This window comes from Mirounga leonina, unplaced genomic scaffold, assembly GCF_011800145.1.
Source record: "Mirounga leonina isolate KUSES-001 unplaced genomic scaffold, KU_Mleo_1.0 Mir_92, whole genome shotgun sequence".
In the NCBI taxonomy this organism is placed as follows: Eukaryota; Metazoa; Chordata; class Mammalia; order Carnivora; family Phocidae; genus Mirounga; species Mirounga leonina.
Window position 1 is genome coordinate 2,617,024 of NW_023270852.1, and position 14,341 is coordinate 2,631,364.

A 14,341-nucleotide genomic window follows, 5' to 3' on the forward strand; every position below is an offset into this window, starting at 1 on the left:
AAAGAAAGAAAGAAAGAAAGAAAGAAAGAAAGAAAGAAAGAAAGAAAAAGAAATCCCTGGGAGCCCTAGGCAAGCATCACGGCTGTAGCATGTAGTTGCTGTTCTGACCACCAGGGGGCTCTTCTCAGGCTGCTCTCCCTCCCGCTCGGGACCGGCACAGAGGTGTTTCAGGACTGTCTATGGAAAGTAACCTGCCTTGGGCGCCGGGAATGCCCAGTTAGGAATACCTTCTTCTGTGCCACTGGGGGGCGGGGGAGGTTAGCACATTGGCCAGGAGCAGCAAGGAGACCCTGGGTTCAGCTGCAGGGACTTTTTTGGCACTCTGAGAGAATCTATAAAACCAGTGAGGCGGTGAGGGAGCCTGGGCAGGCAGACAGGGTCCAAATTCTGGCTCTAGAATGTACTTTGTGATTTTAGGCAAGTCACTGAGACTGCCTGAGACTCAGTTTCCTGTGTTTAAGACGGAGACTGGGGCGCCTGGGTGGCTCAGTTGGTTAAGCGACTGCCTTCATCTCAGGTCATGATCCTGGAGTCCCGGGATCGAGTCCCGCATCGGGCTCCCTGCTCAGCGGGGAGCCTGCTTCTCCCTCTGACCCTCCCCCCTCTCGTGTTCTCTGTCTCTCATTCTCTCTGTCTCAAATAAATAAATAAAATCTTTAAAAAAATAAATAAAGACGGAGACGGTAAAGAGTGCTCACCTCACAGGGTTGTAGGGAGCTAAAAAGGGGTGTGTGCTGGGGGCTAGGTCAGCCCAGGCCCCCAGGTGGCCCATCTGGCCTAGGAAAGGTGCACTCGTGCCTGCCGGCTTTGGAGCAGTAGAAGGTGGCAGGAAAAATCGCCTCCAGACTCCCCAGCTACACATGTTTTCAGCTCTAAACAAAAAAGCTCTGCTGTTTTTCTTCCCCGGATTAAAAATTTCCTGCTGCTCTGCAAACTCTCTGAAGCCAAGAAATCCACTGCCTTTGGAGGACTGGTGATTTCAGTCCCTTCTATTTTTCCCTGTTCTCCCCACTAACCAGCATGAAAGAAGATGAAAAACAAAACCAGTCTGGCCGTGTTTGCACTGTCCCAGGAAGAGGATTTTATGAGAGAAGGGAGAAGACTATTGGGCACATAGAGCCGAAGACGTCCATTGCATTGACCTCAGGGGGTTTGTCTGCCCATCTGTTCTGTCACCTCCGCCTCCTCCATTCTGCTCTCTGTGTAAGCACACGCATACAAAGCCTCCACTCTGCCCAGAGGGCTGGCACTAGCTCTTCTGCCATCTTGCTTTGTGACCTCAGACAAATCACTTCCCCATTTTGACCCACAGCCTTCTCTTCTGTAACATGAGCAGAATCCTCATCCATCCCCCATCCTCGGCTAAAAACGTCTCTGAGCCCATGATCCCTGTCCCGTAATCTGAGCAGATTTGTTAAGAGGCAGGTGGAACGTGAGATAGCCATCTGACTAGGAGTCCAGACCAAAGTGAAGAAGCTGGTAGGGCGTGGGTTTTCTGGGAGCTGGGGCCAGACTGGGGGACGAGGGTACAGAGGGAGGGGAACATTTTGTTTGCTCCATCCCCATAGAGACCAGACTCAGGGCACCTACCCCCCAATCCTGAGAGTACCACAACTATCACCAGGCTATTCCTGGCCTTTGTACCGCTCTGCCATAAAATTGTTCAACATCTTTCCTTGAAACTTGGTTGAGACATCTCCAAATGTCAGCCCCAGCACTTCCCCAATCCTCCTGGCTAAAGTCCCTGAGGGCCTATCTGCAGGCCTCAAAGTCACACAGGTCTGGGTGGCAGAAGAGCAACCTCAGCCTTACAACCTGGATGGGGGTGGGGGGCGGTACCTGGAATTAGTCACATTGCCCCAGGTGGGTCTAGGGCGGAGGCACCTGGGTCTGCCAGATCACTCCCTTCCCTCCGGCCCTGCCCACCCTGTGCCATGTGGACCCAACATACGCTTGGACTTAGGCTTCCGTTTCCCTTACCCAATCCCTCTGTCTTGCTGGAGCCCCACCTGCTTTGCCCAGGCCAAGGCACATCCTACTCTTGCCCACTCAGTCCCCCAGGGAGCGACATCCTCCTCCTTCCACTGGGGTCCTGCCATGTGTGAAGGACCAAAAGCCCTGACCTTTGACACCACTCCGCGCCCTCCTCGCCTACCTCCTGCTGTGTTCTGCCCACTGGAATGTCAGCCACTCCACCCAGGAAGTGCTGAGTGCCCCCTTTGAGCCTGCCCTACCTGGCCAGACTCCTCAATCCCTGTCCTCTTCATTAACTCCCACAGTCAAGATCCCAGCAGCCCATCAGAGGGATGCCTAGGAAAATGAGGTTCTCGGGGAAGAGGCCCAGGGGGCCACCAGGTCAATCGGGCCCCACACATTGCCCCCCTGACTCAGGGGCCTCACACCCCACCCCAGCCAGCCGGCTGCTCTCTCACCTTCTCCAGCTGGTGGACACCCTCTTCCACGCAGCAGATGGAGGCCAGCGTGCGCAGCGCCTGGGGGTACAAGCATCGGAAACTGTCCTGGCGGCAGACCTTGAAGAGAGCTACGACCCCACCCTCCTGCAGGGAAAAAAGAAAATGTGACATGACCTCCCTGGGTCCTCTTTCCTGGGGCCAATGGGAGAGTGATTGGCATCCCTCACTCAGCTGCAATGATTTCGGGTCTGGAGGGTGGCTGAATATGCCACCCCAAAATATGTCACTGGGGCGTAAAGATTATTTTGAGCCAGGGGCGCCTGGGTGGCTCAGTTGGTTGAGCGACTGCCTTCGGCTCAGGTCATGATCCTGGAGTCCTGGGATCGAGTCCTGCATCGGGCACCCTGCTCGGCAGGGAGTCTGCTTCTCCCTCTGACCCTCCTCCCTCTCATGCTCTGTCTCTCATTCTCTCTGTCTCAAATAAATAAATAAAATCTTTTAAAAAAATTTTTAAAAAAAGATTATTTTGAGCTGAAGGTAGTCAGGAAAAAGCAGGTACCAGAGATCTCTGCCCTCCCCCTGTTTGCCTAAAAGGAGGACATACGTCAACAGAGATATCCCCTTCCCCTCGCTATTAGGTAGGAGAAAAGCTAATCACCAGAGACAACTTCAGACCCATACAGCATGGAGATGGCCCCAGGGGAATCCTCACAACAAACCCAACTAACCATGCCTCATCCACTATTAGTTTTCCATAGATTTGCCTTCTCACGATCTGCCATCCCTAGAGATTCAAAGTTCTTTTCAGGTTTCCTGTTCTTTGTTTTGTTATTTCTCTAAAGTTGTTCTTTTGCTAAGATGCTATATAAGTGCAAGTTCTAACCAACCCTGTGACTCACTCATCTCTGAGAGCTCCCTGTGTAATCGTGATGCACATGCTAAGAAACTTTTATTTGTTATTCTCTTGTTAATCTGTCTTTTGTCAGCCCAATTTATAGGGTACCAGCCAGAGAACTTAAGAAGATGGTGGAAAGAAAAGAGTGTTTCCTCCCCTACAGTTCCTACACACACACACACACACACACACACACACACACACACACGCTCAAATGCATGCTGCAATGAAATGCTCCCTCCACAAGTAATATCACTCTTAATAGTCCAAACTGGAGGTGGGACTCCCCAAATGCTTCTGGGGCTGGGGCACCAGGGGTGAGGGTAGACGTGTTTGAGAGGACCAGGCTCAACACCATTCAACACTGCTCCCCCACATCTGGCAGCTCCCTCTCAGCAGCCTGCCTCAGAACAAGCCTGGAGTCCTCAGAAATAGATTCTAGAAGCAAGTCTGAGGAAGGTGGAGGGACCTGAAGGCTAGGTGCCCAGTGCTGGTTCCCCTCCTCCAGCAACCACCATTACTCCTCAGATCCTTCAGATCCTCCCAAATCACCATGGCAGGCATACAAAAACGAGTCTTACTTATATATCAGTACTGGAATTCATTCTCATTCTGTGAGGGAAAAAAATGCCAAGTCCAGATGGGTGAAATAATTCACCCAAATCTACACATCTTTGTTTTCCCTTCTTCACTCTAGTTTGTAAAAGAAAAAAGAAAAAAAAACCCAAAACCTTCAGGAATGATTGCCCTAGCTGAGTGTGGACGTGTACTTCTTTTGTAACAGCTGGTCATGGAAACAGCTTTTCCTTGTGGAGACTTCACAGCAGTCTGGGAGGACTTCTGGGAAGAAGCCTTGGGTGAGCCCCCATCCTGAGTGGTCATATTTATTCTATAAAAATCACTGGAGCAAAGTGAGGGAGCCAACAGATCCCAAAGCAGACCCACTAGGATGCCCAGCAAGCCGGCGGTAACGCCACCATGGACGTCCAGAGCAGTAGACATCTGGCTTGGCCCTCTTTCCTCCCTCTGCCCTTCCCTGCTGCCCGCAAGGGTGCGTGGGGATGGCAGCAGTAAAGAATGCGTGAAGACTGACAGGAGCTTGGTCCTGCAGGGCACCCGCCTTTAACCTCACCCCTCCTGGCTCTAACTAAACCTGTTGCACTCTGCTCCCCAAACTGAAAAAAACAAAAATGCTGCAGGAAGAAGAAGGTGAGTCCAGCAAAAATACCATCCCCTGTCAGTTGTTTGCGAACTCTTTCAACAAACAACATACCTCGCACCAGGCACCGTTTCACGTTCTGGGGACACAGCTGTGACTGACGGTGCAGATAATGAGCGAGTAACTGGAAGGAGCAGTAGTTGTGTGACCACGACAGCCCGGCACAGACTCGATGAAACAAGTCTTCCCGAATCTTCCCTACCCGGCACCCCACAAAACTCAGCCCAGCGGCCCTTTTCATTCTGAGAGTTCTGCCGCTTATCACGGCAGGAACCAAGATGAGTTCATCATTTCTGACATTTTATAATCAGCTGAGAGCAATCCTTAACTTTCGTCTTCCTACTTCCTTTTGGGGTAGTTCATTTGGTGGGGAAAGGGCATATTGTATACAGCTGGCCAATGCATTCATGCAGCCATAAACTATTAATGGTGTATTATAAGCCAGACACTGTGCTAAGCACTGAACAAGACTGCTTCAGTCCCGGTCCATAGTGAACTCATGGTCCGACAACCCGTGAGTCTTGGGATGGCAGATTATTTTTAAAGCAGGAAAAAATCTGGGTAGGAGTGCAATGAAATGAGGGGGTGCAGGGTTATAGGAATACAGAGCAGGAACTCCTAACATAATCAGAGAGGGGACTGTGGAAGGGTCAAAGAGAAACACTCTGATTGTAAATGCACGGCATGACTCTGATAAAGATAGACTAGTGCATAACAAGGCCCCTCCTCTCTGACTCCTTGCTCCGTAATCCTTTATCCCTGTCTTCCTACTTTCTCGTGGTCTCTGAGACATCTGATGAGGGTTCCACACAAAGACCTCACCCAGAGAGTCACTGAAGTAAAATCAAATTGCTTCTTAACGTGAGCAGAAAAGAAACAGGAGTCCTAAGGTCTCCCCAGCCAGCCCCGCTGGTTATTAATGACCTCCCTCCACATATAAATATTTATATACATGTAGGTGCTTCTATGTGTAGGTATATTTATATATGTGTCTATATGTGTATGTATATATATTTTTATATGTGTACGTTTATATTTAATCATGTGTAGTGTAAATATTATTTATATGTATGATGATAGAGATGATAGATAAATAGATACATAAATACATAGATAGATATGATAGGTAGATCGACAAGTAGATAGGTATTTACATCTGGAGCAGACAACAAAGAAATAGTACCAAAGAACACCGGACTGAGCGCCAGGATCAATATGGCAGGCTTCCTTGGGCTCAGGAGGCACTGAACCCAGCATAACTATATTTAAGCCTCTGTTCCTATTTGCATTGGATTCTCCTTACATTGTTTCCCAAGTCCGTGAAAAATAGCTTTCTTTGAACTTTTAACTACTGCAAAAGCTAAAGGGAGGAAATCCTAAACCCAGACTGAAGGGATTCTGGTTCAAACCCTGGTTCTGCCGCTGACTAAAAATGGGGTCACAGCGGCTACACCACCAAACTAGCTGAGTTAATGTATGTGAAAGGGCCCAGCACCCAGTTCTGGACAACCAGGTGAGGGTCAGTCTGTGGAAAGCTTCCTGGTTAGAAGACTGTCTCAAACCCTCAGAAAATGTATCCCAAGAGTTGGGATATGTGGAAGGGAGAAGAGGAAGGAGGCCGCAGAGAAAGTGAGATGGATTAGTTGTGTGGACTCCCCTGCAGCCCCCTCAAGGACCCAAGAGCAGCACTCATCTTAGAGTAGAGCCGGGAATCGCCTGAGCTAGCAGAATTGCACTATTGGCTAGAGTTTGTTTAATTTTATAGAAAGCTATGGGCTCAAAGCCAAAGTATATCATGGTATGTATTATTCAGACAGACTTGGGATAAACTGTCATAAAGCTAAGGAGGCCACTTGTGGGGTGTAGGCTAGGAGTGGGGGGAGTAACAGAGGAGCAGGATAGGGGATAATTTTGACAAAGCACAGGGGAGTTTGCTCTGCTCTGCACTTAGGAAGGGATGGGGCTTACCACTACCATCATAGGGAGGACTGGGTTTGTTCTTGGCCTTCAAAGGAACTCAAGGGGCTGAGAGGACAGACCTCAGACAGGCTGCCCAAATAATCTTCTGGAGGCAGCTCAGATGGATGAAGTGTCCAAAGACAGACTACACTGGGCCCCAAGGAGGTGGGTGAGGAAGGCCACTGTGAATAGCTGTCCCAGATTTGTCACAATGTTGGGCACACTTAATGAACATCAACAGTGAGGATGCTGTATAGAGTATACTAGGGACTCCCAGCTCCTGCGTCACTGTCAGGACTGAAAACCTAGACACAGCGAATCCACTGGAGGAACCAGTCTCACCATCTTCCAGGCTGGGAAGATGGGAGTCATCGCTGAATCTTCTCTTCCCTTCAGCCTTCTGTCTACTCTCTCGCAAGGGTTGGAGAGATAAGAAGTTGAGATTAAGATTCTGGAGTCAGTAGATCTGGTTAAAATACCAGCTTTGCACTTAATGCACATGAGCTCGGACAAGTTATTTACCTTCTCTCTGAGCCTCTGTTCCCTCATCTTAAAAATGGAAATTATAATTATAACACATCAGAAGATCATTGGGAGGATTGGATAAGATAATAAATGAAAAGCTTAGCACAGTGCTTGGTGAAAAGAAAGCATGCAGCAAATAATGAAGGTTGTAGAAGGGGGGAGAAGGGCAAAAGGAGGAAGAGGAGGAGAAGAAGGAGCAAGAAGAGAAAGGGCTGCTAAGAGGCAGCTCAGAATAGTAAGCAAGAGCATAGCCTTGGCTGCCAAGCAGGCAGTTTCAAAGTCCAGCTCACCCACTTACTAGCTGTGTGACATTTAAAGCTCCCTAGTGATTCTAATACATATCAAGGTTGAGAACTTCTGAGTCACTCTTTTGGCCCAAGAATCTAAAGGGCCAGGATGGAACCAGAAGTCACCACTGTAGGCTTTAGGATCAGGAGCTCTGATTTAAAGAGAGTTGGGTTCTAATTCTGACTCCACTCTTTATCAGTTGTGTGACCTTGAGTAAAACCCTTAAATTATTTCCTCAATTATAGATAAGAATAACATGATACCTACTTCCTAGGATGGTTTTATAATTTAAGGGAAATAATGTCTATAAGGCATTAAGCACGCTGGACAGCAACACTCAAATGTTAGCTATCACTGTTACATACAATTTACTTCTCCCCTAAGCAAAGTTGACAAGCATTTAGCCTCCTCTTCCAGATTTCTTTAAAGGCTTAGATGAATGATTCTGAGAGTGGCCAGGACTCAGAATTACCTGTAGGGATTGTTAAAATGTAGAGTCTCAGGTCTTACCCCAGGACCTCAGTAAATTTAGGTGGGGCAAAAAGTATCTGTGTTTTCCAAAATTCCCTGAGGGATTGTGACAGTCAGGACAGGGAACCACTGAGCTGGAGCATCTTCCTGTGACTGCCATCTTAATTCTACTGAAAGACACAACTTTACTTCCAATTAAATCACTGCTTCTATCTCCACGGCAATGTCATTTCTCAAGTTAAAAAAAAATAGTAAAAATAAAACAAGATCCTAGTGAGATCCTAGGGTTATTAATTGCCTGTATTTGCCCTAAGTGTTTGGACCCCAAGTGTAGGGGCAAATTAACCATGAAGCTAGCAAAATAAAATTTCTACCATGGGGTGCCTGGCTGGCTCAGATGGTTAAACGTCAGACTATTGATCTGGGCTCTGGTCATGGTCTTAGGGTCATGGGGCGAGCCCCACATTGGGCTCCCCGCTCTGTGGGGAGTCTGCTCAGGACTCTCTTTCCCTCTGCCCTCCCCACTGTGCTCTCTCTCTCTCTCTCTCAAATAAATAAATAAATCTTTAAGGAAAACCTTCCATTGTAATGGATGAAAACCACTGTCCTCCTCCGTTTTGTCTTCTCCTCATATAGTATTGTAGTGGCTTCACGTATTTGGGGGCTCCATCAAGAACCTGAGTTAGGGCATGTGTGTTGTTTGGGTTTGGTGGGATATGTAGAGATGAGGAAGGAGGGTTGATACTTCTAACACATACCACATGAGGAGAATTATAGAGACTCTGGGGGCACCAGCTTTTCTCTCAAGTGGGAACTGAGATCAGAGGGCCTAGCCACTCTTAAAAATGGAGACATCCAGGCCCAAAGAGGGGAGGTGACTCTTCCAAGATCACACAGCTAACAAACGCTAGAGCCAGGACAAATGTCCTGAGCCAGTTTTCCCCACCAAACTAGCTTCCTCCCACTCTCCCCAGGCCTGTCACTTTGGCTGCTGACCATGAAGCTCACCTTGGCTATGATGCGGCACAAGGGAGCTCCTTCCTGGGTCAGGCTGAACAGGTTCCCTGTGGTGGATTCCGTGATGTAGATATTGTCGGAAGCATTGATTTTTCTCACCAGCGCCTAAGAAAAGAGAGCAAAGTCTGAGGGTTATTCCCTCCATCTAATCTTCCTTAATGGACCACCAGTGGGTCCATGCTTCGAAGCCCCCCAGAATCTATAGCCCTGCCCCAATCACAGTCCCACTATAGGGGGTGATGAGGTATTCTAGCTTTGGAAAAGACATGAGTCTGCATGGGGTCCGAACTACATTTCAGGAATATGGGATAATTTCAAACCGCTGGGACATGGACAACCAATGTGCCCTGTTCCAATTGATAGAAAATCAGCTCTCGATACTGATGGTCTGAGCAAACTTTGTTGTTCTACTGGCTTCAAATAAGAACAGAAACCATCAGTTAAATAAGCCATCAAGTTGAAAACCAATGAGTTGCTACAGCTATGACCGAAGAGCTGGTTCATTTGCCAATGGCAAACTCCGGTTGGGTAATGGGTTCAGCGGTTGAGTCAAGAGAAGTAGTCTACAGTAGCTTACAGCTCAGAGGACATTTGTATCGTGTATACAGCCAGGCCAAAATACCAACCCTGGGAACCCTATCAAAGAGTGGGTAACTCGAGAATGTCGGACTGCTCGAGGCTGAGGGAGTTAAGAATCATGGTTAGACGGAAGGCTGGAAATGACTGAACGTAGGACCCAGGGAGAACCAGGAAGAAAAGCAAATGGAAAATTCATCAACAAATGAGACATAAAGATTAGTTTAGCTTATTTCTGGGAAAAAGCTTTTTCACATATCTTGAAACTACTTCATAATCAGCCATTTGCTTTGAAGCATATGATTCATTGATTATAAATGATTCCTACCTGCTAATTAATTCTAGCTGCTTGAGTTTCTCCTGGGAGATGTGGAGATAGTGATTCAGAAGAATCGCCTTGGGGGGCTTCATGTGAGAAAGTAACACCTCCAGAGCCGCTGCTCTGGGCAACTACTCGTGCAGTTTCAGTTGCTATGTTATTTTAAAATATCAAAATGGATTTTTTTTTTTTATTAAACCTAGCGTTACGGAAAAAAAAAAAAAAAAACACTTAAAAGGAAATGAGGAGATCTGAGGCTTAGTGCCAGTTTGCCTTTTTAACACATTATGTTGATGAGGAAGCGTGTCTGAGGTTGAAAGCAGGGACTCTGGAGCCAAACTGCCCGGGTGCAAATTCTGGCTTTGCCATTCTGCCCATGTGCCCCAGAGCAAGTAAATTAACCTTTCTATACTGCAGTTTCCTTATGTATGAAATGAGGGGGAAATAACAATGTCTCTCTCTTATGGTGGCTGTACCCATTTCTTAAGGTAGCCAATATATAGCCCGTGTGTGTGTGTGTGTATGAAGGATTTTTTATATAACATATATATTAATTATATATATTATAAAATATATGTATTTTATATATATATAGGACTTTTTATATAGGACGATATATATAGGACTTCTAAAGGCTCTTGGTACCTGGAAACAAAATAAAATTGTTAGCAGTTATTATTTTGTGATCTTGGGCAATACACACCCTAGGCCTCAGTTTCCCCATCTGTAAAATGATTAAAATTAAGTGGGTTTAAGCCTCCAGGTAAATGACTCTCCTTCTCTCTTCTTTATTGAAACTCCTAGAATTCTTCACACACACAATATGCTAATCCTTTATGTAAAGCAGTCTAAGATTAAGTATGTATTTAATAAAACTACATTAAATGTAAAAATTATTCCCTAAGATTTGATAGATGCCTCTTGTAAGAGATTCGACAAAAGGTAAAATTAATAACCAAGATTTGTCACTGCAAATCTCTGTAATGAACGCACTTCTTAGAATCCTCCCCCAGCATACCGTAAGCAGTTACGTAAGTGATAATAATGCTCGCATGAAAATGCCGATTTCATATATTGGGGTCCTGTACCTAAATCATAATTACTCAGTGTTCTTGATTAGTGTTTGCACTTCAAGCAAATTAGCATGACGTTAAACAATTCAATCCAATGTCTTTTGCAATCATCTGCTAACATTAGACCATTTATGCCTGAGAATAATTTCTTGCTAATGCTTATACACACATACACCGTAATTATACCTCAGATCATCTCGGTGAATCAGCTCTCTGACAATGAAAAGTAATCATCCTTTTCACAAAGATAAATTTGGAAAAATATGAGATCAAAGGCTCCACTGAAATCATCAAGGCCCTAAGCATCACAGTATGTCAGACCAGAAGGGCCCTCAACAGTCTTGTCCAACCCTCACTTCATACTTCAGGAAACTGAGACGCAGAAATCTGACCAAGGTCACGCACGTGATATGTGGTGGAGTTAGTTGGACCTTAACTCCTGTGAATCCGACTTCCTGTTTTCCAAAGTCAGTGAGTCCATCTCCCTCAAAATCAGCAGAACCTCACCTGGACCAGCAAAGATAGAAGTCTCAAGACATGGAGAATATCCAGCCTCATTAGCAGCTCTCACCAAACTGGAGAGGGGCTCTCATTAGGGATCCTACACATGACAGTCTCCCATTAGCATCTACAGCCCCATTAGCATCTACAGCCCTCTGCCCTGTGGTAGCCAGAGCTCCTGCTGCCAGGGGCAGCGTTGACGGAGAGCCTCCAGCTACTGCCCCTCTGGATCTACCCCGTGTCCTTATTGAGGCCATAGCTCCCTGAGCCACTCCCAGCTGTGACTGATCACAGCAAGGACACTATTGCAGCCCATGGCTGTTGGGGGAGACTCCTCTAACAAGTGACTTTGGTCTGAAAATTCCATGTCTCTTCCTACTCCAGTCCTCCTTCCCCCTTTTATTTCTGTTTTCAGACCTGCACCATGGTTTCCCATGTCTGCCCCTGCTACCCGCCCCGCCCCCATCATTGACAGGCATTTATCCCATCCTATCTTGGTGTCAGCTTCAAACTACTACAGTCTCTAAAATCAAGATTTGTCAGGCAATCAAGGAGGAACTGAAGAAGTGTCAAAAATATGCTTCACCCTGTATCATAAGAAGAGTGGTGGAAAAGAGACAAAATAAAGGAACAAAGATTGATGAAGCTGAGTGACAGAAATATTGTTTTAAAGACAGAGTAGGCAGAGAGGAAACAACAACAACAACAAAAAAAACACAGAATCTTAAACACCAGGAGAAAGGAATAGAGAAGAGTTAGGGAGACGCACACAATCTAGCTGCTCTAAATAAGGAATCCGCAAAGGAAAAAATATTTTTAATTGTCCCTCAGTCAGAAAGAGCGACTGTAGCCCAGTGAAATTGATCAGAGAGGTAAAGTTTCACATATCAACCTGGAATGAGTTCCTCAGAGGCAGCCAGGAAAATATTGTGAAGGCTCTAGCTAAAGCTTCAGATAGAGAATCCATAGCTGGGCATAGTTAGGGCAGCCCGGCCACGCAAAGGGATTACATAAATGTGGGCTGATGTGACAGGGTGTGGCAGATTAAACATGGCCACACATTCTTCGCTACTCCTCCCATAGGCAGGTGGGCTCTGGTACCCCCTGCCACCACCACCTTTTAAATCTGGACTGGCCTCAACGACTTGCTTGACCAATAAAAGCCAGCAGTTGGTAGAAGTAATGTTCCAGGACTTCCAAGGCTAGGTCACGAGAAACCTTCAAGCTGCCCCCCAGGTTTCTTGGAACATTCTTTTCAGAGTCCTGAGTTACCATGTAAGAAGTTTGGGAACTCTGAGACTGTCATGTGTAGGATCCCTGATCAATGCTCTCAGCTTTCCAGCCATCCCCTCCAAGGCACTACACATGTGATGAAGCTTTCTAAGACTCTCGGAACCATCTGCTGGCTGAATAACACCAAGGGACCTCTGTTGATGCCACGTGGAACAGAAGAATCACTCAGCCAGGCTCTGCCCACATTCTTCATCCTTCAGATAAGATGGAATAAAAATCGTTGTTATGCACTAACAGAGTTCTGGAAAACAGAAGACTACAGAGAACAGCATGAGATATCTAAAGGATTGCTAGATAAATTTCTAGGTGAAAGGTTTTGAAAATGAGTATACAATATTGCCTGTGTCCTCAGAGAATGTATTGGAGAAATGCATGAATCAGGCCTCTGAGGAAAGGCACAGAAAGACTGGACATACTAAAGAGGAGACAGACAAAATCATAACTGAATCCAGGTTTGGATTACCTATTGTTCTGATGGGAAAATATCTCCTGGATTGGAATATCCAATTTAGGGAGGCAAATGTTGATAAGATCTCTTAGAATTGGAGGTTTGGGGCAAACACAGAACTTAATTGATTTCATGTCTCTCAATAAGGCAAATTCCAACATCTAGAAGAGTTTTGGTTTTTTTTAAACAAAAGAATGTGTCAGAAAGGAAGGAGAAGTCAAGGTGGTAAAGCTCAAATCCAGCAATTAGTGCTCATTCTATGAGTCAGATAAGGAAAGAGACCAACAGGAGAAGCAGGGTAAACTGTCAGAAATTCAGCAGAGTCTCCCTGAAAGAAGGCGGGGATTAACAGAAGGAAAGAGAATCCTGGAAGCATAGTTCATTAATGCAAAATAAAAAAGATGTAGCAGAAAGAAATGCTACTCAAGGTTAACATACTCAAAACGTATGGACAGACTGTGTTCTGAGAAGCACATGGCAGAAGGGCTTGTCCTCACAAGGCTAAAAAGGTCCAGACTCCAGGAGCATCACAGGAAACCCTCCCTAGAAGACAGAGGTCTTAAGGCCTAAGCAATTCTCCGGAAAGAGGCGGGGACAATAGCTTTCATGATTTAGAACTAGAGTGTCTGTGTATCCTAATGCAGTTTTTTATTTTCTTATTTAGCCCTAAAGGAATTTTAAAAAACATATGACCCCTTGCACGTTTTTTTTAAAGATTTCATTTGACAGAGAGACAGACAGCGAGAGAGGGAACACAAGCAGGGGGAGTGGGAGAGGGAGAAGCAGGCTTCTTGCTGAGCAGGGAGCCCGATGTGGGACTCGATCCCAGGACCCTGGGATCATAACCTGAGCCAAAGGCAGACGCTTAACGACTGAGCCAGCCACCCAGACGCACCACCCCCACCCCGCACATTTTTAATTTGACAGGTAAAATTTTTCATCATAAGTTTCAAGAACAAAGTTGGAAAGGATATAATTTCCAGCAGATTGTAGATATCGACATAAAATAAGACCATTACATCACTGTTTTAGATGCGTTCAGTGGAATTTAAATACCAAAACAACTTGATGCCCTCATCATCCCCTTAAAAATGTATGAATAATCTTTTTTTTTAACATTGTGAGCATTTTGCATCTTTTCTTTTCATCCTTAGTGTTCCCAATCCAATCCCTCCTCAGAATTTTATCTTAATGTAATACATTTAAGTTTCAAAGTGTTTTATGGACCACCCTTGTCTTATTTATCACTGACATTTGAAATTTCATTTTATTTCCTGTGACTATCAGGCTCTAAGTGCTTAAAAATACTCTCTTCTTGGGGCGCCTGGGTGGCTCAGTCAGTT

The 14,341-nt window shown here is 45.9% G+C and overlaps 1 protein-coding gene across 4 annotated transcripts in view; it reads right to left on the reverse strand.

Moving 5' to 3' along the window:
* INSC (INSC spindle orientation adaptor protein) overlaps positions 1-14,341 on the reverse strand; it is a 122,655-nt gene that overhangs the window by 42,889 nt on the left and 65,425 nt on the right. For 3 of the 4 annotated variants that reach the window (XM_034995055.1, XM_034995056.1, XM_034995054.1), the window contains 2 exons: positions 8,780-8,893; positions 2,433-2,558 (listed from right to left, as the gene is read on the reverse strand). In XM_034995055.1, the coding sequence (XP_034850946.1) occupies positions 2,433-2,558; positions 8,780-8,893 (240 nt within the window). The remainder of the gene's footprint in view (positions 1-2,432; positions 2,559-8,779; positions 8,894-14,341) is intronic. The other variant, XM_034995057.1, reaches the window with a different exon arrangement.